General features: G+C 38.8%; 1 protein-coding gene across 6 annotated transcripts in view; it reads right to left on the bottom strand.

Annotated features, from left to right (window-relative positions):
- AP3B1 (adaptor related protein complex 3 subunit beta 1) overlaps positions 1–24,716 on the bottom strand; it is a 334,397-nt gene that overhangs the window by 141,239 nt on the left and 168,442 nt on the right. For all 6 annotated transcript variants that reach the window (XR_006281799.1, XR_006281800.1, XM_038401874.2 and 3 more), the window contains 5 exons: positions 8,854–9,012; positions 5,078–5,175; positions 3,557–3,611; positions 3,403–3,474; positions 627–689 (listed from right to left, as the gene is read on the bottom strand). Coding sequence is in view for 4 of the 6 variants with exons in the window: in XM_038401874.2 (XP_038257802.1) it covers positions 627–689; positions 3,403–3,474; positions 3,557–3,611; positions 5,078–5,175; positions 8,854–9,012 (447 nt within the window). In the remaining 2 variants the exon portion in view is untranslated. The remainder of the gene's footprint in view (positions 1–626; positions 690–3,402; positions 3,475–3,556; positions 3,612–5,077; positions 5,176–8,853; positions 9,013–24,716) is intronic.

Raw genomic sequence — 24,716 nt, 5'->3', positions numbered from 1 at the left:
AGGTTTCAGTCCATTTAACTAGCTGCATCTGTAAATCTATGAATAACCAACCTGTCTGAAAAAAGAACCAGTTTCTTTTGGGGAAGCCCAGCCTGAGAACCGGAGGAATGAAAATGAGAGGAAGAGAGAAAGGACACACACTGTTGACACTACAGACTGCACATCTGGCAAAGATGTATAAAGTAACAGGAAATATATAGTAGATAACACTTTACTCTATTCCAATTATTTAAAGAAGAGGAATTAGCAGCCAGTGACAGTGACCAAATGTTGCTAAATCTAAAATATTGTCTTCTTAACCCAGCTTAACAATGGAATTCGCTTGGCAGGATTTGTTTTAATAAACATTTGAGTTTCATTCCTTACATTTTTGCCTCTCTACAACCGATAGTAGTATGCAGCAATGTTCAAAGCAAAACACAGTTAAAAGAATTCGTTCCTACACCCCAGAAAAGCTCTATAGTTGTATCACACAAACAGTCTCTGTTCCATTCAAAAGAGCATCTTATACAGCAACAGGACTATCATTTAAAAATTTCCAAGTTCATCTACAGAAACTTTATAATATATGTAATATGTTAACAGAATACAATTTATGCCAGAATACTCTTGAATTGTGTACAGACCTGAAATTCTCGAAGTAGTGTTGATATGTTGGCCTCATTTGCTAAATTTGTCAAGATTTCAAGCTGAAGGAGAGAAGAGATATTTTATTATAAGTTCATTAAAATAAGTAGAAAACATTTTTTTAGAAATTATATGCATATTGTATTTTATCTACAAGAAAGAGTACCACTTAAAACTTAACAGAACACTTAATAGTTTAGGCAGAAATCTGCAGTACCCTGAAATGTTAACGTCCTCCAGAACCTAAAGAATGTGCTTTCAAAGCAACACAGTAGGCTCAGCCCTGCATTTCCCACTAGCTGTAGCTATATAACTAGCCACCTTATAACAAGTGGAGCAGAAACGCTTTTGGTGACGTGTTTTCCAACATGATGTAGACAAAACAAAGAAAAAAAGAAGCATAGGACATGATTAGGTTGAGGAGTGGGAGGAGAAAGAGATAAGTGCCAGAGAGCAATGAATGAAATTTCCATAACTCATTCTCAAAGCAGCTGTGATCAAGAGTCCTTATTTGAGGGAAACAGGTGCTTCCATAATATTCATCAAATTCTGTTTTGAGAAATTACAGCTCACCCTCAAAAGTCTCTCCCTAATTTTTGGTGAGGAAAAAGATAAAATCACTCCTGATATGCTACACCTGTGTACCACATCAAAAGTTTCGAGGCTGTATCAACACTGAAGCAGGAAGTTCCCCATATTGGAGAGCGCCAATGCAATCTGAATGCAGAACATAGCAAGAGAAAGAGCTGGTAATATGAACTCAGTAACCGAACGAGACATGTATCTGGATTTAGAAGAGTTTTGACTAATTGTCTGGTTCTAACGGAACAACAAACTGCAGGTGTCCCCATATTAAAGTGGGAAGTTTGACAGGTCTGCATACTTGAGCACTTGAGTTTTAGGAGTAATTTTTTAAATGTTTTTTTAAATGATGTGTACAACAATTTAGCACTGATTAACTTTTTTGAAACACTACATATTGCATTTAATAGTAATGGTTAGCATTTTTTCCATCTTCATAGCACTTAACAATTTAACCACCACCTTTTAAATAATCACAACACAGAGAGCAGAATGTCAGATATCCACCACAAATGTGGTGAAATAAAGGAGAGATGTTTTATTTTTTGTTTTAATGTAAGCTGTTAATTAAAAACATGACTGAAATACCAGGAATAATACAGGACTAGTATTTACTATCAGTCCCAATAAAAAAGTGCACTTTTCAGAAAGTGTACAGTAACATTTTATATATATAATTAAAAATGATCGGTTTTTCTCTCTCACACACCGTATTCCCCCCTGCTGCACTCCATTCTCTTGCTTTTATGTACAAGTTTCTTGAAGCACCATAGGTCTTACCAAAAATATAAGATCATAAGGGTTAGCCCTCTTCATCTTATAAAACACTCAGTTATTCCCAGCTTGGCAACCACCTCCTACTTCTCCTTGCCTTCTTCCTTTGTCTTCTGAGAGTGATTTGATTCTGTATGTAGGTGTCCCTGACTCCTCCCATTTCCCAGCATGCTCAGCAATTTGTTTTAAAGTGAGGCCACAAAGCCTTTCCCCCATTCCATTTTAACACTGGAATGGGTCAGAGCAGCTTTACGTTCTCAATTCACCAGTTTAAACAAAGGCTAACTTCCTCCATAAGCCCTAAATTTACAGTTTCAAGTAAGAAAGATAGATTATATTAGGATTGTTCTCTAATCTGTCCCCCTAAAATCAGGAACTCTCCAACACCTAAGACAGAACTAAGTTAAGAAAACTCATCTACTATTCTCTCAAACCTCTGGGCCTTAGTAAAACGTCTGCTGATGAAAAGATGACAAAAACTTAAGAAAAAGAGCCAGAAATATTTAGCATTCCAGTCATAATTATGTTATTTACTTATTTATTTTAAAGTTGGAAAAACTAAAACAGAAAGGTTAAGTGACTGTCCCTTAAGTTCCAGGGATAGAGTTCAGATCTACAAATGGAACTCAAGAGTTCCAGGTCACAGCAGGCATCTCTCTACAGGTACATTGTGTGTACATGGAAAGACAAAAAGTTTATCACTATATACACCATATGTCCTAATTTGAGTCCTAAATTTTGTGGTCAACTTTTCACAGAAAAGTGAAGTTCTGGACAATACTAAACCTGACCCCCCCCCCACCCCTCACACACACACACACGGAGTGACTTTATCCAGGGATGGCTCTACCTTTTTTGCCGCATGAAGCAGCGAAGCAAAAAAAAAAAAAGTGGCCACCAAAAAAGAAAAATAAAAAAGCCACCGCCGAAGAAGAAAAAATAAACCAAGGTGTCGCCGCCAAAGTGCCACTCCTTCTGATTTGCCACCCCAGGCACCAGCTTCCTTCGCTGGTGCCTAGAGTCGGCCCTGACTGTATCTCAAATTTTCTGAATTATAAAATGGGAATAATAATACTTTCCCACCATCATAAAGCACTGAGATCTTGAAGTGAAAAGCAAAGCATATCTACTAGTAATATCAGAGTAACTCTGAAGGGACACCTCTTCAGATAGAAAGAGCCATTGCTGCCTTATACAACATTTCCATTCAGCATATCTGTTAGCCTGATGTACCTGGAAATCATTCATTTGCCTGCCCCAAATGCCACCTGTAGAAATCAGATTGAAAAAGCAGAGTAATTCAGAGAGACATGAGTTTCACAGCAGTCAAAGAGTATGTTTCTTTCCTGTTAGAAACACTAATCAATCATACAGTGCATACGTGAAATATATATATATATTATATATTATAAAACACACCTTTGATGTTTTGATCATCGTTGGATCAGTTGACCTAACATAGAAACTCTTCAGGTAAGGTTCAAACATGCCCTGAAAAATAAAAGCCATTGAAGAAGTAGTTGTGCCTATGCTTAATTTAAAGTATAATCTAGAAAATGGTAAGAAGGTATACCTTTCTTTGAATTGACATAGTTGCAATATTCTGCAGAACAATATACTGCACTTCCCTAAAAATTAAAGAGAGAGTACTGTTGAATAAATATATTTATCAAAATTACATATTCAGAGATCAATATATTAAAAGCAAAAAAAATTAAGACCAAAAGGATACACTTACATGTATTGCTGAAAGGTTTTTAGCTGAATTTTCAATAAATATCTGTGAATATGCTTTCTATGCATATAAGCTACTATGTATATTTGGCTTATAAAATATACTCAAGTATGCCAAAGAAACAAGAAAAAGTTGAGGCGCGATAGATTTCGCATGTCACTCATCAGTTTTACAGCAAGTTGCAGCACAAATTTAGAACTGTCACTTTTAAAAGGCAGACAATGTGGGTGAAGTAATCTCTCTTTTTGGACCACTTCTGTTGGTGAGAGACACAAGCTGTCGAGCTTACTCAGAGCTCTTCTTCAGGTCAACCACCTTTCCTATAAAATCCTGGGACCAACACAGCTACAACTCCTCTGCATACTTTTAAAAGGAAAATATTACTTTTCAATGTAATGATGCAGCCTTTGTTTGACATACGTCTTTCCTCAAACTAAAAAAAAAATTACGGATTTATTTAGGAGTTTTGAAGCTAGCATTGCAAGATATACAGCAAAACTCAAGAAGGTCCCATATTTCTAGATAGTGAGGCTAAAAAGAAAATGTTTATTCTTTCACTGCATTATAGAAACTGCTGTGATAGACAACAATTTGGCTTCACCTAACATTTGTGCTGCAAATGTGTGATGGACAATACTTGGCAACTAACAGGTGTTTTAAAAGGAGTTTTCCAAGGATAATTAAAAAAAAAAGTGGTTTGGAGTGTATGCTGCTAGTCCCAGGTATCTGTCAGAGGGCTGTGTGCATATTCTGGTAAACTGTAGATCACTACAAAAATATAAATATTTATCTAGCTCTAATATACAACATTAAAGCGATGTACAGAATATTTTGTCTATGAATATCTTGGTTTACAGGCTCAAAAAGTGGTCTAGGTTCAATCCAAACACTTCCATATCTTGGTTTCTCTACCTCTCAGTGGAGGCTGTTACCATAGCCTACCTCAGAGTGGGGTGTCAAGTATCTTATTTAATGTTTATGAAGACACCAAAGAATTACAAAGTATTATAATTTCCAACAGTTCAATGTAAGCCCAAACTAACTTTTTTCACTGTTCCCATGTGTATACCCAGCAATCAGCTATGTTCATTTCCCAGAGGACAACTGTTTAGGAGTGATGAGGTGCTCATGGCTAGGGTGTACATGCTATAAATGGAGAGCCCTGCAAAAAAGTTCTGTTTAGTGGTATAAATCGGTGTTTACTCTAAGCCCAGAAGTGTTTTGGCAGGCTTTTGCAAGCACCAGCTTAGACCTAACGTTATAAGCCTCAATTTATGATGTACAATTACATATAATTTAAAACAAAGGCAAACTGTTTAGTAAGTTCTGTTTGAAGTTCAACAAAAGAGCTTGACCCACCTATTGCTACGAAGTAAACGCACTAAGGATTTAGAAACAATGCCAGCCTCAGACTTTGGTGCCAAGTGCCAGTAAAGCTGGGCAACTGCCATCACCACCTGAAAATACAATGTTAACATGCAGAACAATCTGCTACCTTAAAATAACTACACAATATATACCATGCTCTACTTTCAAGCTTCAAAATTACACACTCATAGCTTGTACAAAGATTTAAATTTCTATTTATGCATCTGTAATCTTTGATACCAAGGGGTTGATTCAAAAGCCAGGAAATATTTTCATTTCTGAATTCTAAGCTAATGAATAACTTACATTCCTATCAATAATAAATAAATAATCAGATGTAGCTAAAGTTCTAATCAAACTGATATTTGTAAGAAACCAGAACTTACAGCCTTATTAGTACAAATTAATGAAAAAATTCCCTTTCTTTAAATCTATATAAAGCTTTTTATTTTTATTAAAATCTAGCTCCAGTAATAGCTGTTCATTAATTAGTTTTAAACAATAATACCATCACCAAAACCCTTTTCCTATTACCATATTTATCAATCTATACAATGGTATTTACATTTAATGATGACCTACAAGGACCTAAAACAACGAAAGGAAACCTGTAGGGTTATGTGCTCGTGATCCAAGTAACAAAATGTAAGAGACTGTAAAAAACATTACAATTTCTTTTTAAAACTTAATAGGTCCTCCTCCTCCTGGAAACAAAGCTAATGTTGTGCCGATATTTTTAAAAGGGTACATGGGATGACCCTAGTTAACCAGGCAGCCTAATATTCTGAACAAAACCAGGAAAGGGCTCATAAGGGATACAGTCTGGCAAAAATTAAAAGAATGACATCCTCAAATTGAACATGAGCCAACAATGTGATGCTGTTGCAAAAAAAGGCTATTATTCTGGGGTACAGTAACAGGAGTGTCATACATAAGACACAAGAGGCAATTGTTCCACTGTGCTTAGCACTGATGAGGCCTCTGCTGGAGTACTGTGTCCAATGTTGGGCACCATACTTTAAGAAAGATATGGACAAACTAGAGAAAGCCCAGAGGAGAGTAACAAAAAGTGACAGAACATTTAGAAAACCTGACCTGAGGAAAAGTTAAAAAACTGGGCATGTTTAGTCTTGAGAGAAGATGACAGATGGAGGACCTCATAAAAGTTTTAAATATATTTGGGTCTGTGGTAAGGAAGATGCTGATCAATTATTCTCTATGTCCACTGAAGATAGAACAAGAAATAATCTGCCACAAAGGACATTTAGATTACATATTAAGAAAAAAAATGCATACAGATAGTTAAGCACTGGAATAGATTCCCAAGGGAGGTTGTGGAATCCTTCTCACTGGAGGTTTTTAAAAAACAGAGTAGATAAAAACACCTGGAGGGAGGGGGTTGGACTAAATGACTTTTCAAGGTCCCTTCCAGCCCTACATTTTTATGATTCTATAAACACCAATCAAACAAACTTGATACTTCTGATGCAATTACAAATTCAGTTGATAAAGGTAATTACGTTAATATAATATATTTAGACTGCAGTAAGGTATTTGATTGACTTAGTGCCACAGTATATTTTTATTAAATAATAAACACTATACAAAATGAATGTAGCACATATGAAATGGACTAAAAACTGGCTTATGGACAGATCTCAAAAAGTAAATGAGAAATCATATAATGTATTTCTAGTGGAGTCCCCAGGGATCTGTTCTTGGCCCAAAGTATTGAATATCTTTGTCAATGATACAGAAGAAAATGATATCATGGCTGGTAAAGTTGGCAAAATTGGTGGAGTGGCAAATAATGAGAAAGACATTAAGTATTCAGAGTGGTGTGGATCATTTGGTAACCTGGGTTCATTTGAATATGAGTTTTAATACTGCCAAATGCAACCAAGAATGTAGGTCACATTAGACAAGCAGAGAGTCATTTGGAAAGCAGCAACTTTGAAAAAGACTTAGGGATCATGGTGGATAACCAACTGAACATGAGCTCGCAGAAACTCAGAGACCTAATACAATCTTTGGATAAGTAGGGGAATATGTAGTAGAAGTAGGAAAGTGGTATTATCAAGCTATTCGGCATTAGAGAGACGATTACCAGAATACTGCTATCAGTTCTAATGTCCACACTTGAAAAAGACGTTGGCAAAGTGGAAAGGATTCAGAAAAGAGCTACAAATGATTTGAAGCTCAGAACATATGCTCAATTTATTTAGTTTATCTAAGAAAAGGTTAAGAGATGACTTGATCATGGTCTACTCTATAAGTACCCAAGCAAGAAAAGAGTTCTCTGCTATCCGAAATCTTACCTAGATAAATGTCCAACTGCTGAAGGTGAAGTTGGACAAATTTAGACGAGAGCTAAGCAAATGTAATTAACTATTTGAGCAATTTACCTAGTGATGTGGTAGACTCTCTATTAGCTGAAGCCAGTAAATCAAGACTGGATATCTTTCTAAAAGAAGATCAGATCTAATACAAGTAGAAATTATGGTCTGGCAGGAATTAATGGGTGAAATTCCATGGCTTGTGTTATATAGGATATCAGACAAGATAATCATAATGGTTTCTTTGACCTTAAAGATTTGTGCATCTATGAAAAGTTAGATACTTTAATCTAGCTCCCAGAGACACTCAGCATGTACTATGCAGATGATGTTTTAGCCACCTCGGAATTCTGCTGGGAGACTGAAGCTAGGAGTCAGGCTGGGATTTTCAAAGGATGTGGGTGTTTAACTCCTCCAGGTTCCTTTGAAAATCCCCACCTCAGAGAAAAGTACCAGCTAATAAATGATGAGCACCTGCAGTTTTCCTTGAGAGTCTTCATTCACATGTTGCCAGCAGATCGAGGGATGTGATCATTCCCCTCTATTCGACATCTGGAGTAGTGTGTCCAGTTTTGGGCCCCACACTACAAGAAGGATGTGGAAAAATTGGAAAGCATCCAGCGGAGGGCAACAAAAATGATTAGGGGACTGGAACACATGACTTATGAGGAGAGGCTGAGGGAACTGGGATTGTTTAGTCTGAGGAAGAGAAGAATGAGGGGGGATTTGATAGTTGCTTTCAACCACCTGAAAGGGGGTTCCAAAGAGGATGGAGCTAGACTGTTCTCAGTGGTAGCAGATGACAGAACAAGGAGTACTGGTCTCAAGTTGCAGTGGGGGAGGTTTAGATTGGATATTAGGAAAAACTTTTTCGCTAGGAGGGTGGTGAAACACAGGTGGTAGAATCTCCTTCCTTAGAAGTTTTTAAGGTCAGGCTTGACAAAGCCCTGGCTGGGATGATTTAGTTGTGGATTGGTCCTGCTTTGAGCAGGGGGTTGGACTAGATGACCTCCTGAGGTCCCTTCCAACCCTGATATTCTATGATTCTATGATTAACAGGGTTTGTTTCACCAGAGTTTCTGAAAACTGATAAGCTAAACAACCTGAAGTGCTATGGCAGCAGTCATATACTGTATTGCCTAATTCTCCTCTTACTCTTAATATTAAGAATAGGTAGGGAGCACGTAACATGGCTGTTCAGGACTTTTAGTATTAAATTACTCTCCCACTTTTAAGGGCATTCAGCTGAAAACTGGTTACTTTTAGTTAGCTACAACAAAACTATTGTGTAACTACACAATTCTGCATGCTATTTTCTATACATATGGGCGGGGGGGGCATACTGTACACCTAAATGCTCTAAATACTTGATTAAAACATTTTATAAGGGTGCACACTTAGCAGTTCAAGACACAAAGGTGTTTGTCATACAGCAGCATTCCGGCTTTGCAGCAAGGGCTTTGTATTTCGTATCAGCAATCTATGGTCTGGATCCATAGCATAGGGTTTCTTCACTTTCTGATCCTTCTTTTTCTGTTCTTCATCAGACTCATAGAAATCCTTCTCATTGTCCTCATCCAAAACACCATCCTAAAAGAAAATATTTACATTAAAGACTTGAATCAATCAGTTTTATAAAAAAGCATCTATAACAAAAACAATATCCAATGAAAATGAATTTTACAAAAGAGGGTTTTTTTTAATAGCCTGTTCCCCTATTTTGCTCAATCCACCTAGTTCAGAATGTAAGAACATATAATCTGAACAACATACTCTAAAGCACAGCATATTTGGAAATAAGTTTTCCATTACTGGGTGAAATTCTATGGCTGATGTTATGTACTGTAGGTGATTAGACTAGAAGATCACAATGGTCAGTTCTGGACTTGAAGTCTATGAATTGCAGTTGGCATTTCTGAAAATGAACTTTAGCTGTTCGAACTTCATGATATTTGAGGATATGAAGCACTGATCCTACAAAAGGAAGGTGAAAGGTGGTCCCAGTAATTTACCTACACACAAATGCAGACAACTACAGTCAGATAGAGGAAGGATGGTTTTATGCCCCAGGCACTACACTGGGATTAGGAAGATACGATTGTGTTCCTGTCTCTGCTACAGATTTTGAGATATGTAGGTCAAGTTATTTAGGCTCTGTGCCTTAACTACCTATCAGGAGAATACTGATCTGACCAGGAAAATTGTAAAAATTTATTAAAGGTTCTGAGATGCCAAGAGACCTGGATACACTTTAAAAGGCTCAGATTCAAGAAAAATATCTGATTTAAAGACATTGTTTAATTATCAACTTGCTCTTTGTACGATTTTTACCTGCACTGAAAAACAGAAAATAGTTTTACAAATCTTTCATTGAGTGCACATTCTGACAATGCCAAAATAGGCCTTTTAATAATAAATAATAATGTCAAGATGGATACCATCAGTATTAGATTTTAAAATATTAGGACAGACCCGAATCTGGGGTATATATCCATGTATTTCTACTGAAGTCAACGAAACTAGGCCAATTTATATCAGTTCAGGATCTGGCCCCTTCTTTACAATTAGGTTTCATTTTCCAAACACATTTCACAATCCAGATACAGAAAAAGATACTTCAGTTAAGCAACTTACTTTCTAACTTTTGAAGATTACAAGGCTAAGCAAAATGAGTCACATGTTTTTTAAAGGACCATTTCCAGTGTATAACCAATAGAAAGCATAGTCACATACAGAAAAGGCACCCACACTGTGGAACTCAATCACTAAACCTAGTTTTTATCTGCATTATGAATCCTATCTGATTCGTAGGAAACCGTTATTTTAACCGCACTAAGCTGACACTTGGCATACAAAGTAGCCATCCTTCATTTGTTGTTGTAGTACATTATTTTAATCTTAAGGCTTTTTTTAAAGGCTTTTTTACTATTTTTTTAAAATAGTAAAGCAGATAAAATGCAGGCTTTGGTGGTGTTTTTAAATAATTATTATAAAATATGAACAGTTTAATTTTAAAAACTGAAGTTTTGCAGTAAATTTAGCTTTAGCTTTCACATCAATTATTTTTATTTTTGGAAAAGATTTTTGCTGTTAAGTCTGAATAAACGGCAAGACCACCTTTTAGAAGCCACTGTTGTTTATGTGCAGTAACTTTCACTACTAGCCAAGCCCACCCCAAAAACATTTTGGTGGTACAGTTTCTTTTCAATGTGCTCAGTTAGAAAAGTTAAGGAATTGTACACCAAGAAAGAAAAAAATACTTTGCCAAAACAATAAAACTAAGTTCTGAGAGTAGTCAATCCTTACATTTACATATAAAATACTAAAGTGAATGGGCATATTCTGATACTGTTCTCCAAATTCCATACCAACATGACATTGATGGTCGTATGATAACAAAAGGGAATCAGTTTATATTCTTTGCATGCTTCAAAGTTTCAAAAAATCCTCTTGGGGTTGGTGGGCATTTGTTTGTCTGGGGGCTTTTTGTTTGTTTTTTAAGAAATGTACAGAGTTGTCGTCATCAGTCATTGGGGCTTTCTAGGCAGTGGAGGATACTGAGAGACTCCTGGCACATGGCTTTAAAAGACTGTCAGTTTCAGGGTTAGGAAGGAATTTCCCTTTTATTCTCATCATTTGTACTGCAGTAGTTCCTAAAGACCACACCAATAAAGGATGAGAGGCCCATTAGCTCCAGTGAAAAGGAACTTGCATAAGTATATACAGTTTTTCTCAGTCGGTGATGATATAGCCTCAAAAATAAACATTCCAAGGAGTGATCCTCTAAGATGTCACATTCATAGCTCTTAAAGTGACTCACAGACTTTCCATATCATCTTACAACTGTTCTCAGTGTTTACACATTATAACTGAATATACATATTCAATTTTTCAGGCCAGACTCAACCCAACCTTTCCTTTTTGCACCCACAACTGTCACTTTTAATGTTTAACTACCAGATTGCACCCAGGCACAGACAGACATCAAAAGTGACATTAAATTGGTGGTCCTGCAGAATGATCATTCCTCTATTACAGACAACAATTTCTCCATGAATCAATACTTTTAGGAGAGTAGAACAGCAGTTCTCAAACTGTGGGTCAGAACCCCAAAGTAGGTCACAACCCCATTTTAATGGGGTCTCTTGGGCTGGCTTAGTCTAGTTGGGGTCCAGGACTGAAGCTAAAGCCCAAACCCCAGCCCCATCACCGGAGCCGAAGCCTGAGAACTTAAGCCCTGGGCAGCAAGACTCAAGTTACAGGACCCCTGCCCAGGGCTAAAGCCCTTGGACTTCGGCTTGTCCCCCAGCACAGGTCAGTGGGGTTTGGACTTTGCCCCGCCCCCCACGTTTGCCAACTTTCTGATTGCAGAAAACCTAACACCCTTGCCCCACTCCATGCCCTAACTCTTTCTCCAAGGCCCCACCCCCACTCACATCATCCCCACCTCCCTCCATCACTCACTCATTTTCACTGGGGTAGAGCAGTAGATTGAGAGCTCCAGCTGGAGGTGCGAGCTCTGGGGTGCAGGAGGGGGCTCTGGGCTGAGGGGTTTGGAGTGTGGAAGGGGGCTCTGGGCTTGGGCAAGGGGTTGGGTTGTGGGAGGGAATACGGGTTCTGTGCTGGGGCCAGAAATGAGGGGTTCAGAGTGCTGGGAGGGGGCTCTAGGCTGGGGGAGGAGGTTGGGGTGCAGGGGGGATGAGGGCTCTGGATGGGGGTGAAGGCTCTGGCATGCAGGAGGTGGCTCTGGGCTTGGGCAGAGGGGTTCGGAGCGCAGGAGAGGACTCAGGGCTGGGGCAGGGGGATGGGGTGCAAGAGGGGGTGAGGGCTCAAGCTGAGGGTGTGGGCTCTGGGGTGGGGCTGAGGATGAGGGGTTTGGGATGCACGAGGGGGCTCAGGTACGGAGCAGGAGTGCGAGAGGGGGTACGGTCTCCAGGTGGTGCTTACCTCAGGTGGCTCTTTGAAAGCAGCAACATGTTCCTCCAGCTCTTAAGTGAAGGGTCGGCCAAGGGGCTCCAGGTGCTGCCCCCATCCACAGGCACTGTCCCCACAGTTGTCATTGGCTGTGTTTCTCGGACAATGGGAGCTGTGGAACCGGTGCTTGGGATGGCACCTACACCACAGAGAGGAGAAGCATGCAGAGTCCCCCTGGCTACCCCTGCACCAAGAAGCCGGAGGGATATGCCGTCTGCTTCCAGGAGCCAATGTGGCCAACCAGACTTTTAGCAGCCCAGTCAACTGTGCTGACTGGAGCAGCCAGGATCCCTTTTCGACAGGGCATTCCGGTCGAAAACGAGATGCCTGGAAACCCTATCCCCAATCGGGGGCGGGTTCAGGCTTTGGTCGTCTCCCCCGCCGGGGTCAATTAATAATTTTTGTTGTCAGAAGGGGCTCACAGTGCAGTGAAGTTTGACAAACCCTGGACTAGAGAGTTAGAATCTAAACTCAGCTTCCAAAAAACAAATATTCCAATTCAACCTGCTGACCAGTCAGCTAAAACTTTCCTGTAATACTCTGGCAATGAGGAATACTGTTCCTTATTATGGGCTTGCTTTTTTAAATTAACTATTGATAAATTTATCAGGCTGGTAGCCCTGTTAGTCTGTATCGGCAAAAACAAGGAGTACTTGTGGCACCTTAGAGACTAAAATGTATTTGGACATAAGCTTTTGTGGGCGAAAACCCATTTCATCAGATGCATGGAGTGGAAAATATAGTAGGAGGATAGAGATACACAGTACATGAAAAGATGGGAGTTGCCTTACCAAGTGGGGGTCAGTTCTAACAAGACGATTCAATTAAAGTGGGCTATTATCAACAGGAGGAAAAATCACTTTTGTAGTGGTACTCAGGATAGCACATTTCAAACAGTTGACAAGAAGGTGTTAGTAACAGTCGGGGAAAATTAGCATGGGGAAATTAATTTTTAGTTCTTGTAGTGACCCATCCATTTCCAGTCTTTATTCAGGCCTAATTTGATGGTCTCCAGTTTGCAAATTAATTCCAGTTCTGCAGTTTCTCCAGGGAGATTGAAGTGTTCTGACTGGTTTTTGAATGTTATAATTCTTGACATCTGATTTGTGTCCATTTATTCTTTTGCATAGAGACTGTCCGGTTTGGCTAATGTACATGGCAGAGGGGCATTGCTGGCACATGATGGCATATAGCACATTGGTAGATGTAAAGGTGAATGAGCCCCTGATGGTGTGGCTGATATGGTTAGGTCCTCTGATGGCGTCCATTGAATAGATACGTGGACAGAGTTGGCAACAGGGTTTGTTGCAGGAATAGGTTCCTGGGTTAGTGTTTTTGTTGTGTGGTGTGTAGTTGCTGGTGAGTACTTGCTTCAGGGTTGGGGGCTGTCTGTAAACGAGGACTGGCCTGTCTCCCAAGATCTGCGAGATTGAGAGATCGTCCTTCAGGATAGGTTGTAGATCCTTGATGATGCACTGGAGAGGTTTTAGTTGGGGGCTGAAGGTGACGGTTAGTGGCGTTCTGTTACTTTCTTTGTTGAGCCTGTCCTGTAGTAGATGACTTCTGGGTACCCTTCTGACTCTGTCAATCTGTTTCTTCACTTCAGCAGGTGGGTATTGAAGTTTTAAGAATGTTTGATAGAGATCCTGAAGGTGTTTGTCTCTGTCTGAGGGATTGGAGCAAATGTGGTTGTATCTGAGAGCTTAGCTGTAGACAATGGATCGTGTGATGTGGTCTGGATGAAAGCTAGAGGCATGTACATAAGTATAGCAGTCAGTAGGTTTCCAGTATAGGGTGGTGTTTATGTGATCATCGTTTATTTGTATTGTAGTGTCCAGGAAGTGGATCGCTTGTGTGGACTGTGGACTGATCCAAGCTAAGGTTGATGGTGGGATGGAAACTGTTGAAATCCTGAGGACTTAAGGGCATTAAATCAATCACTCAGCACTTCATAAGATCAGGCCCAACTCTGTGTTGTCATTAACACCAGAACAAAGAAGGTGTAAAAATGCTCCCAAATTATGGTAGCATTTTTACACACACTTCACTCTGGTATAAATCAGGGGTTCTCAACCTTCTTCTTTCTGAGCCACCCCCCGCAACATGCTATAAAAACTCCACAGCCCACTTGTGCCACAATAATTGGTTTTCTGCAGATAAAAGCCAGGGCCAGCCTTAGGGAGTAGCAAACAGGGCAACTGCCTGGGGCCCCATGCCACAGGGGCTCCCGCAAAGCTACTTTGCTCAGGCTTCAGCTTCAGACCAAGGTGTTGGGGCTCAGGGCCCCGGGCTTCGGCTTTCTGCCCAGGACCCTAGCAAGTCTAACACTGGTCCTGCTTGGTGGACCCCCCCTGAAACCTGCTTGCAGTCCCCCATGGAGTCCCAGACCCCTGGTTGGGAACCACTGGTATAAATGACAATCACAAGGTGTGGGTCAAATACAAATCATACCATCAGCTCTAATGTAAATTAACCAGGATACTCATGCTATTACTACTAGGATTTTACTCCCTTACTAGTTAAGAAGTTATCTAGATATGTGTATCAAATTAATTACACTCAGAGTTCCATGGAAAGATAAATAAGAAACCTACACACACAAATGATATTAACTGAACCTTTTTTGTTTGGAAAGAAACTGCTTCACTATGACAGACACACCCCTGGAGCCCCGACCTGGGGTATTCTATCTGCTACCCAAGATCCATAAACCTGGAAATCCTGGACGCCCCATCATCTCAGGCATTGGCACCCTGACAGCAGGATTGTCTGGCTATGTAGACTCCCTCCTCAGGCCCTTCGTTACCAGCACTCCCAGCTATCTTCGAGACACCACCGATTTCCTGAGGAAACTACAGTCCATTGGTGATCTTCCTAAAAACACCATCCTAGCCACTATGGATATAGAACCCCTCTACACCAACATTCCACACAAAGATGGACTACAAGCCGTCAGGAACAGTATCCCCGATACTGTCACGGCTAACCTGGTGGCAGAACTTTGTGACTTTGTCCTGACCCATAACTATTTCACATTTGGTGACAATGTATACCTTCAAATCAGCAGCACTGCGATGGGTACCCGCATGGCCCCACAGTATGCCAACATTTTTATGGCTGACTTAGAACAACGCTTCCTCAGCTCTCGTCCCCTAATGCCCCTACTCTACTTGCGCTACATTGATGACATCTTCATCATCTGGACCCACGGAAAAGAAGCTCTTGAGGAATTCCACCATGATTTCAACAATTTCCATCCCACCATCAACCTCAGCCTGGACCAGTCCACACAAGAGATCCACTTCCTGGACACTACGGTGCTAATAAGCGATGGTCACATAAACACCACCCTATATCGGAAACCTACTGACCGCTATTCCTACCTACATGCCTCTAGCTTTCATCCAGATCATACCACTCGATCCATTGTCTACAGCCAAGCGCTACGATATAACCGCATTTGCTCCAACCCCTCAGACAGAGACAAACACCTACAAGATCTCTATCATGCATTCCTACAACTACAATACCCACCTGCTGAAGTGAAGAAACAGATTGACAGAGCCAGAAGAGTACCCAGAAGTCACCTACTACAGGACAGGCCCAACAAAGAAAACAACAGAACGCCACTAGCCATCACCTTCAGCCCCCAACTAAAACCTCTCCAACGCATCATCAAGGATCTACAACCTATCCTGAAGGACGAGCCATCGCTCTCTCAGATCTTGGGAGACAGACCAGTCCTTGCTTACAGACAGCCCCCCAATCTGAAGCAAATACTCACCAGCAACCACACACCACACAACAGAACCACTAACCCAGGAACCTATCCTTGCAACAAAGCCCGTTGCCAACTCTGTCCACATATCTATTCAGGGGATACCATCATAGGGCCTAATCACATCAGCCACACTATCAGAGGCTCGTTCACCTGCGCATCTACCAATGTGATATATGCCATCATGTGCCAGCAATGCCCCTCTGCCATGTACATTGGCCAAACTGGACAGTCTCTACGTAAAAGAATGAATGGACACAAATCAGACGTCAAGAATTATAACATTCAAAAACCAGTTGGAGAACACTTCAATCTCTCTGGTCACTCGATCACAGACCTAAGAGTGGCTATACTTCAACAAAAAAGCTTCAAAAACAGACTCCAACGAGAGACTGCTGAATTGGAATTAATTTGCAAACTGGATACAATTAACTTAGGCTTGAATAGAGACTGGGAATGGATGAGTCATTACACAAAGTAAAACTATTTCCCCATGGTATTTCTCCCTCCCACCCCACCCCCCACTGTTCCTCTGATATTCTTGTTAACTGCTGGAATTAGCCTACCTGCTTGTCACCATGAAAGGTTTTCCTCCTTCCCCCCCCTGCTGTTGGTGATGGCTTATCTTAAGTGATCACTCTCCTTACAGTATTCGCAAAAAGAAAAGGAGTACTTGTGGCACCTTAGAGACTAACAAATTTATTAGAGCATAAGCTTTCGTGAGCTACAGCTCACTTCATCGGATGCATGAAGTGAGCTGTAGCTCACGAAAGCTTATGCTCTAATAAATTTGTTAGTCTCTAAGGTGCCACAAGTACTCCTTTTCTCCTTACAGTGTGTATGATAAACCCATTGTTTCATGTTCTCTGTGTGTGTGTATATAAATCTCTCCTCTGTTTTTTCCACCAAATGCATCCGATGAAGTGAGCTGTAGCTCACGAAAGCTTATGCTCTAATAAATTTGTTAGTCTCTAAGGTGCCACAAGTACTCCTTTTCTTTTTGCGAATACAGACCAACACGGCTGCTACTCTGAAACCTATGACAAAAAAAAAAGTTGAGACATAGAAGTTGGAAAAAGCTTTTAAAACTTATCTTCCACTTTTTCAAAACGTAATTTTATCCTCCTTTTTGTCATGTATATAAAATTTATATAACTACACTTTAAGTGAAAAGATGTATTGATATTTAAGGAATTTACAAAAGAACATTTAAATAGTGTCTTGACATGTTTAAGTACACATCTTATTACAAAATTAACAATACTGAGCAGTATATTGTTATATTACAGTTTTTCCTTTTTTTCAAGTTATCTAAATAAAATCATATTAAAATATGTATATTTAACCATTCATATTAATTTTTAAAAGCCTTTTTGGGGAAGCTGAACATTTTCTTTGGAAGAGGAAGAAGAGAGGACTCAGGTGAGGTGATAGAAAGTATGTGAAATTAGACATGGGGGAATATAATTCAGTATTGTCTTTTATGTATACCCTTCTTAATTATCCATTGTTCCTATAGATACAAAATTCTAGTATCAAAAAAAATTTCAGTATTTCAGTTTGTTTTCCTGTACCAGGTATACTATTACTTTTATCAGTTTTGGTTTGTTTATCTTACACTGTTCTTACAATATATGTGAAGTCTTCATCAGATATTCTATCAGTAGGTTTTTCCAGTGATGTGCAGTAGGAGTCTTTGCCTGGGTCCACAGATCGAGGACAGCTTTTTGTTAGTTTGTTTGGTTTTGGTTTTTGTTATAAAGTGCAAGAAGAGCAGCTTCCTTATTCCGGGCTTAAGTCTTTTTAATTGGCTAACTCCCAATACACATCCTTAAATCCTGTTTAAGTTCTATCTCTAGTAGTTTATTATTATTTCTTTCTTCATCCAGCATTCCCATGTTTATAAAAGAGGGCCTGGTTGTTTTGTATTTCATACAGACATCTGGGGCAATATTACACAAAGGAGAAACATACATTTTGTAGAACAGAAGGTGCAAATTCAGTATTATAATGGAGCCAGTATTTATAATCTGAATGACCTCATTCCACTCTTCTGCTATTTCACATTTATAATTTACACTCCAAAACTTAATAACTTTATCTGGCTTGTCTTAAAAACAATCCTGCAGTTATACATTTTAGACTTAATCTTAATTTCTGAAACGTCAAGCCCTTGTATGACTTTTTTATACTACTGTACTTGAATAAACTACACACTCATATTTGCTTCCTTAGAATACACAACTAATAAGGAAATCACTTGTCTCTTAGGAGCTCTCATAAGACTGCAATTAAATTACACCTCTGTGTCAAAGCCAGTTCTGAATGACTCCTTAAGGTAGCTGTAGGCCAAGCAACTCTATTAAGTGCATTAATGACTCAATTAAAAAAAAGTATCTTAATACAAAGATTCATCAACAGCTTTTACTTTACTATATTCATATAAGCAAATATTTTAGCTACTCAGAATATGAAGCTATTGTACTAAGCTGGTCAACACAGCAATTAGTGATTACATAAAACTCTGAGAATAAATGTTCACTTAAAATTGACACTGTTTCACTCCCATATTTCTACTTGCAGTGTCCATTAACATACTTCGTTAGAGTTCATTGAATTATTCTAATAAAGGACATTCCAGTTCTGCCTACTTTGCTATACCAGAGTTCAGGGTCACAGGTAGTAATTTTAGTAAGCAATGTGCAAAACAACTTCCCCCCCCCCCATTAGTGTCCTACTCTCATGTTTATGTGAACCTTAAAACAATGTGGATAACTTATCTTGCTGTTAAGCAATATTCCTACTAATAAATGTTATTCTTATATGAATTCCATTAAGTTATGAAACATCATTTAATGCTTTATACCAATTTGATATTCCTTAATATGAAATAATGCCAATCATTTAATTTCCAAGTAAATTATTTAACAGAAAAAAAAAAAGCTTACCAAGTAGCACAGATACCAAGAATCAAAACGGGAAGTGAAAACACTTTACCACAATAGTTTTGATTTTTCCCTCATCTCTGATTCTTCCAGTGGAAAACTAGCTAAATCTGGATTACCAACATTCAGAACACACTAAATGTTACAAAAAACTAACTGAAGCCTTACTCAAGCAAAACAACCCAAGTGTTGAAAGAGTCCATAAAAATAGCTTTTGCATTAAAAGAAAAGAAGGGAGATGATAAATGTCAAATTACATTGCTTATACAGTACTGTATACACTTATTTCTCTCTGCTGTTGGTTACAACTTATTAGGAGCTTGAAAATAAAATTTTCCTTCATGTTTCATCTCTTACTATTGTTTATTATTTAAGTGCTAAAATGTTTTTAGTATTTTACTCAAAAAAAAAAAAAGGATCTGGCAAACACCCTTTCCTCCATTTCTCGTGTCGGAGAACCCGTCATGACTTCTTTTATTTACTTCTGTCTACACACCACTGAGCTCTTCTCTTTTAAAATTAAAATCTTAAGGTGCCAGATCAACAGCACTCAAAATTGAACTCTCATTTATCCACAGAACATGCAACTGCAGTGCAAACTTCCAATGCATCTCAACCCTGTTCTAAAAGGATTACCGCATCCAGTGCATTGCAACTCAGTCCTGAATGGACTACCTCTACAGTAAGAAGGTAATTCAGTCTTTATTGATTCAATCCTTGATATGTCTGCTGTGACTGCCAGCAGGGGTGCCAACTAGTATATCAGTTCTATTCACATGAACAGCAACACACAGTCCTGAAAATGGTACTTAATTAGTTGATCATTGCTGTGAAGCGGCAGGAGGCGCTCTCATGCATTTTATTTTTTTGGAAGTAATTTTCTGCATAAAAATGCCAATTAAAAAATTTGGAGCAAAGTCCAAACAATTTTATAAGGATACTTGACTCTTATAAAAGTTCATAAATGCCATGTTTAGAAAAAATTATGGTGTCTCACACTTTCTGCATTCTTCCACAACCAGGAAAATTAACTTGATCTTTGTTCTTCAATGGTGATTTATTTATTTCCTAGCTAAAAAAACCTCGTGAGATCAGAACTGGTTGTTATATGAATAATTATGCCCCAGATAGAGGATAACTTCCACATGGGAAATAAGCTTAATTAACTGAAGAACTCAGAATCAGAGCACTTGTTCTCATACAAGCATCTTAGTAAAACAGATTAGAAAAAGTGGTATGTAAGTAATACTGTACCATGTACCAAGTAGTACTGTACCATGGAACTGAATAGAAGCAATGGTATACAAATAGCAAGTTATGCATGTGAAAGATATAAATTAAGATGTAATAGGTGACCACAGGTTTTAAAAAACTGCCATTTCAAGTGTCAGATAATTTTACCGGATAATTACCAACTTTATCAAAACAGGAGGGCAGTTACTAGGGGATCTGTGAAAATTCTATCACTTCCGGCACCTGATCACAATAACCAATATAAACTACCCTCAAATGTTATTCTGAGCCACAGAGTATACCCTCTACAAGTTTCTAAAAGTAATTTAAAAAAAGGGGGGGGGCAAATTGCTCACAACTTAGAACAGATCTTTTAACAGAATTACATTTATAATTCTTGTTACGTGAACAGTACTTATTTCCGAAAATCCCTCTGTATTCCATTCCTTTTTGTAAGCAACATGCAATCATACAAACAAAACAGCTATTCACACGTGACATTCACCTAAACAATAAAAACTATTTATGCTATTGTTTGTATGGGTAAAATGTAACTAGCCTTAGGATTAACAAAATATAAAATTTGTAAACTGTCTCATCGTTCCTGGATAGTATTTAATCAACTATTAATTCAGAAAAAGGTAACCACAGTCAGAATTTTTAACATGAAAACTATTTTTATCTGCCAAATCCTTCCAAAATAATATTTTAGTTCTTCTACTTCCATTTGCTGCAATCTGTTGTAAATCAGTACTGCTACACTGTTTTGAGATTACAGTAGTCCCTAATATTTACAAATTACAATTATTATGTTTTATAAGACCTCTGATGGGAACTGTTCAGATGGCATTTGTGGGTCAAGTGGAAAATAGGCAAGTTTATGTATTAAGTGCACAAAATATCACAACTATACCTCTCCAATTTGCTCCCTCTTGCTTTTCAATCCAACACTATGTCATTTGTCTTCCTACGGCTGCTGAAAAAGTACTCACAGCCCTCAAAGACTGTCTTCACTCACAAAAATGTGGCTCTTTTAAAGTGAGCTAACTAATGTTCATTAGCTAACTTACTCCAAAATTCTACTGGCACTGGTCATTTTTACTGTAATATTGCTAAGGGAGGTCAGCCATGAGTGGTGTGGGAGGGACATAGTGTTCACCTTACTTAGTTACATTGCAGTAAAAACTTGTCTCCACTAGGATTTTACAGTGAAATAACTAACAGGAGTAGGGTATCTTGCTGTGAAGAAAAACACACCTTTTTTTAAACCAGTGAAGACGTGGTGGCTTCTAACATTCCCATTTAATCCTCATCTTTCCTTTTGTTCTTGCATTTGACTCATTCTTGACCCTCCTAGTTCAATTATTTAGAACAAGTCTACACTGCAAAATTAAGTCAACCTAAATTATGTCAACATACAGCCACCACAGTAATTGAATCAGTTTTACACGTCCACACTACATCCAGGAACGCTTGCATTGATTTAACTGCAAGTGTGGGGCATTGGGGACAGCTTCTGAAAGGCAGCAACAGTCGATGTAAGCAACGCAGTGTCTACATTGACACTGCATCAACCTAACTAAACAGATCCAAGTGCTATGCTTCTCGTGGAGGTGGAGTTATTAAATTGGTATAGCGGGCAAGTTACAATGGTGGGAGCTATATTTTAGTGTAGCTGCTTACAGAGTTAGGTCGACATAAGCTGCCTCATATTGACCTAACTCTAGTGCAAACCAGGCCTTAGTTAGCAGTTTCTTGTAATCTGGTCATTACTGGGAAGATTCTGGGGAAAAAAAATGCTAAAAGGCAGAGGACAATTCTAGCACACAAGTCTCCTAGTTTCGTCAAAGGTTATTTCCTGTTTTAATAATTTCTCCTTTAAAGAGTTTGTACTGGAGCACAGATATTTATTACAAAACCCTTCCCTACAATTTTGGAACCAAACTGAAAATCTCAAAAGGATTTCTTATTTTTAATTATTAGTAGCTGGAGAAAAGCAGGTCTGGAGGTCACCTATTGCTATCACTAGGAGGCAGAGTAAACTGAGCGCTCTCCTGCCAACAAAGCTAACGCTGCTTGTAGGGCTGGAAGTATTTTGTTGGCAAAAGTTTACACATGCTGTCGACACAGCCTTGTCGCTAAAAGCTGCATGGTGCAGACAAGCCCTAAGTTGCAAAGTATGTAGATCTGTCAATGTTTTCAGACATTCCAAGTCTTAAAGTATACTGAAGTGTTGTATTTCAGAGTAGCAGCCATCGTAGTCTGTATTCACAAAAAGAAAAGGAGTACTTGTGGCACCTTAGAGACTAACAAATTTATTAGAGCATAAGCTTTCGTGAGCTACAGCTCACTTCATCGGATGCATTCAGTGGAAAATACAGTGGGGAGATTTATATACATAGAGAACATGAAACAATGGGTGTTACCATACATACTGTAACCAGAGTGATCACTTAAGTTGAGCTATTAACTAGCAGGAGGGGGGAGGGTGGGCGGGAGTAACCTTTTGTAGTGATAATCAAGGTGGGCCATTTCCAGCAGTTGACAAGAATGTCTGAGGAACAGTGGTGGGTGGAGGGGGGGAAATAAACAGGGGAAATAGTTTTACTTTGTGTAATGACCCATCCACTCCCAGTCACTATTCAAGCCTAAGTTAATTGTATCCAGTTTGCAAATTAATTCCAATTCAGCAGTCTCTCCTTGGAGTCTGTTTTTGAAGTGTTTTTGTTGAAGAATTGCAACTTTTCGGTCTGTAATCGAGTGACCAGAGAGATTGAAGTGTTCTCCATCGGTTTTTGAATGTTATAATTCTTGTCTGATTTGTGTCCATTTATTCTTTTATGTAGAGATTGTCCAGTTTGACCAATGTACATGGCAGAGGGGCACTGCTGGCACATGATGGTATATATCACATTGGTAGATGAGCAGGTGAACGAGCCTCTGATAGTGTGGCTGATGTGATTAGGCCCTATGAGTGTTGTAGAATTTCATCCAGTTATGAATACATATCAGCAGCAATCCTTGAGAAGGGAAAATTAATTTACAAGCGGAGTTCACAAATGCTCAAATACAAGTCTTCAAAGAGAACTAAGATCCAGAGGAAACAGTAAAGTTGCAGATTTAGTCATTCCATATCTCCAAGTGTGTAAAATGGTCAGTTTCAGCAATCTTCTGTTTCCCAATAAACAGCATTTTACAACAGTAATTTAAAGGTCTATCCAACAAAGTACAAACCGGATTAACTGGGCCATATTTAGACTATACTCCTAACAACATTAAAAGCCTCCAAAATATTCCAAGAAAATAATTTAAATTCTGTAATGTGATCTGAAATTTTAGGAATGGGCAATTGATCAAATATTCCTGCCCTCAAATTGGTGACCTGACTGATCAGTCTACTATCCTCAGCAGAAAGTCTGCCTTGGTTGTTTTAACAACAGCAGTTGATATTAAATATTACACAGTGGCATTTTTCCTTCATCATACTGAATAAGCAAGCAAATCAGCTGAAGACATCATAAAACATCTGTCTACTTCCTTCACTGCATTCCTTGCTAAAACCTGGGGTACACTTGCTGCAGAGGATACAGCCATCATAGAAAAACAGGTGTTGCTACATTCGTGACCCAGAGGTACCCCATCTTGTTATTGGCAGTTTTCCAACCACACCAAACTCTGGGATATGTTATCAAAGAAATGGACGGTGAGAAATAGATTGGAGTCTTTGATAAACTACCACAGCTGCAATAAAAATCCAAATTAAGTTTTAACTCTTACAGGTGGAGAAGTGAGAGAGTTTGTTTTGTAATTGTTACTTTTAATTATCTAGAATGTACCCATACACTACGGTGCTAAGGAGCATGTAAGTACTAATCAGATATCACCAAGTGGGCAGAAGCCTTATATAGATGAGTATTCTGGCTCTTTAGCAAGCTCCAGCACATTTCAGGAAGAGAGACTCAGCGTTTTATTTTACACTGCCCCCATGTTTTCAATATGCCAAAGATCTGAGAACTGACAACATAACAGCATCATAGAAGGTGTCAAGGGTAAAGCTGGAGACTTTGGCTAATTAGGTAGGTAGCAATCAGAGTTGGATAAGAACATCTGATGTGTATACTAAAATGATCAGTGAAATAGTTTAAAAGCTAATATTAAAGCTGATATTTAAATTGCCATGTGTAAGTTTCAGAGCTAACATCCAATTTAAATGTATTGGATTTCACACTTCAAAGAGCCATTGGTTCAATCTATCTCCTGACTCAAGAAGATGATGCTTCATCAGCTTACACTCTGAATCTTTCAAGGATTTCTTTGCTACCATAAGGGCTGGAAACATATAAACCAAAACACAGTTAAAATGA

This window comes from Dermochelys coriacea, chromosome 5 (assembly GCF_009764565.3).
Source record: "Dermochelys coriacea isolate rDerCor1 chromosome 5, rDerCor1.pri.v4, whole genome shotgun sequence".
Taxonomy (NCBI): Eukaryota; Metazoa; Chordata; order Testudines; family Dermochelyidae; genus Dermochelys; species Dermochelys coriacea.
This window is presented reverse-complemented; position numbering and strand designations above follow the sequence as displayed.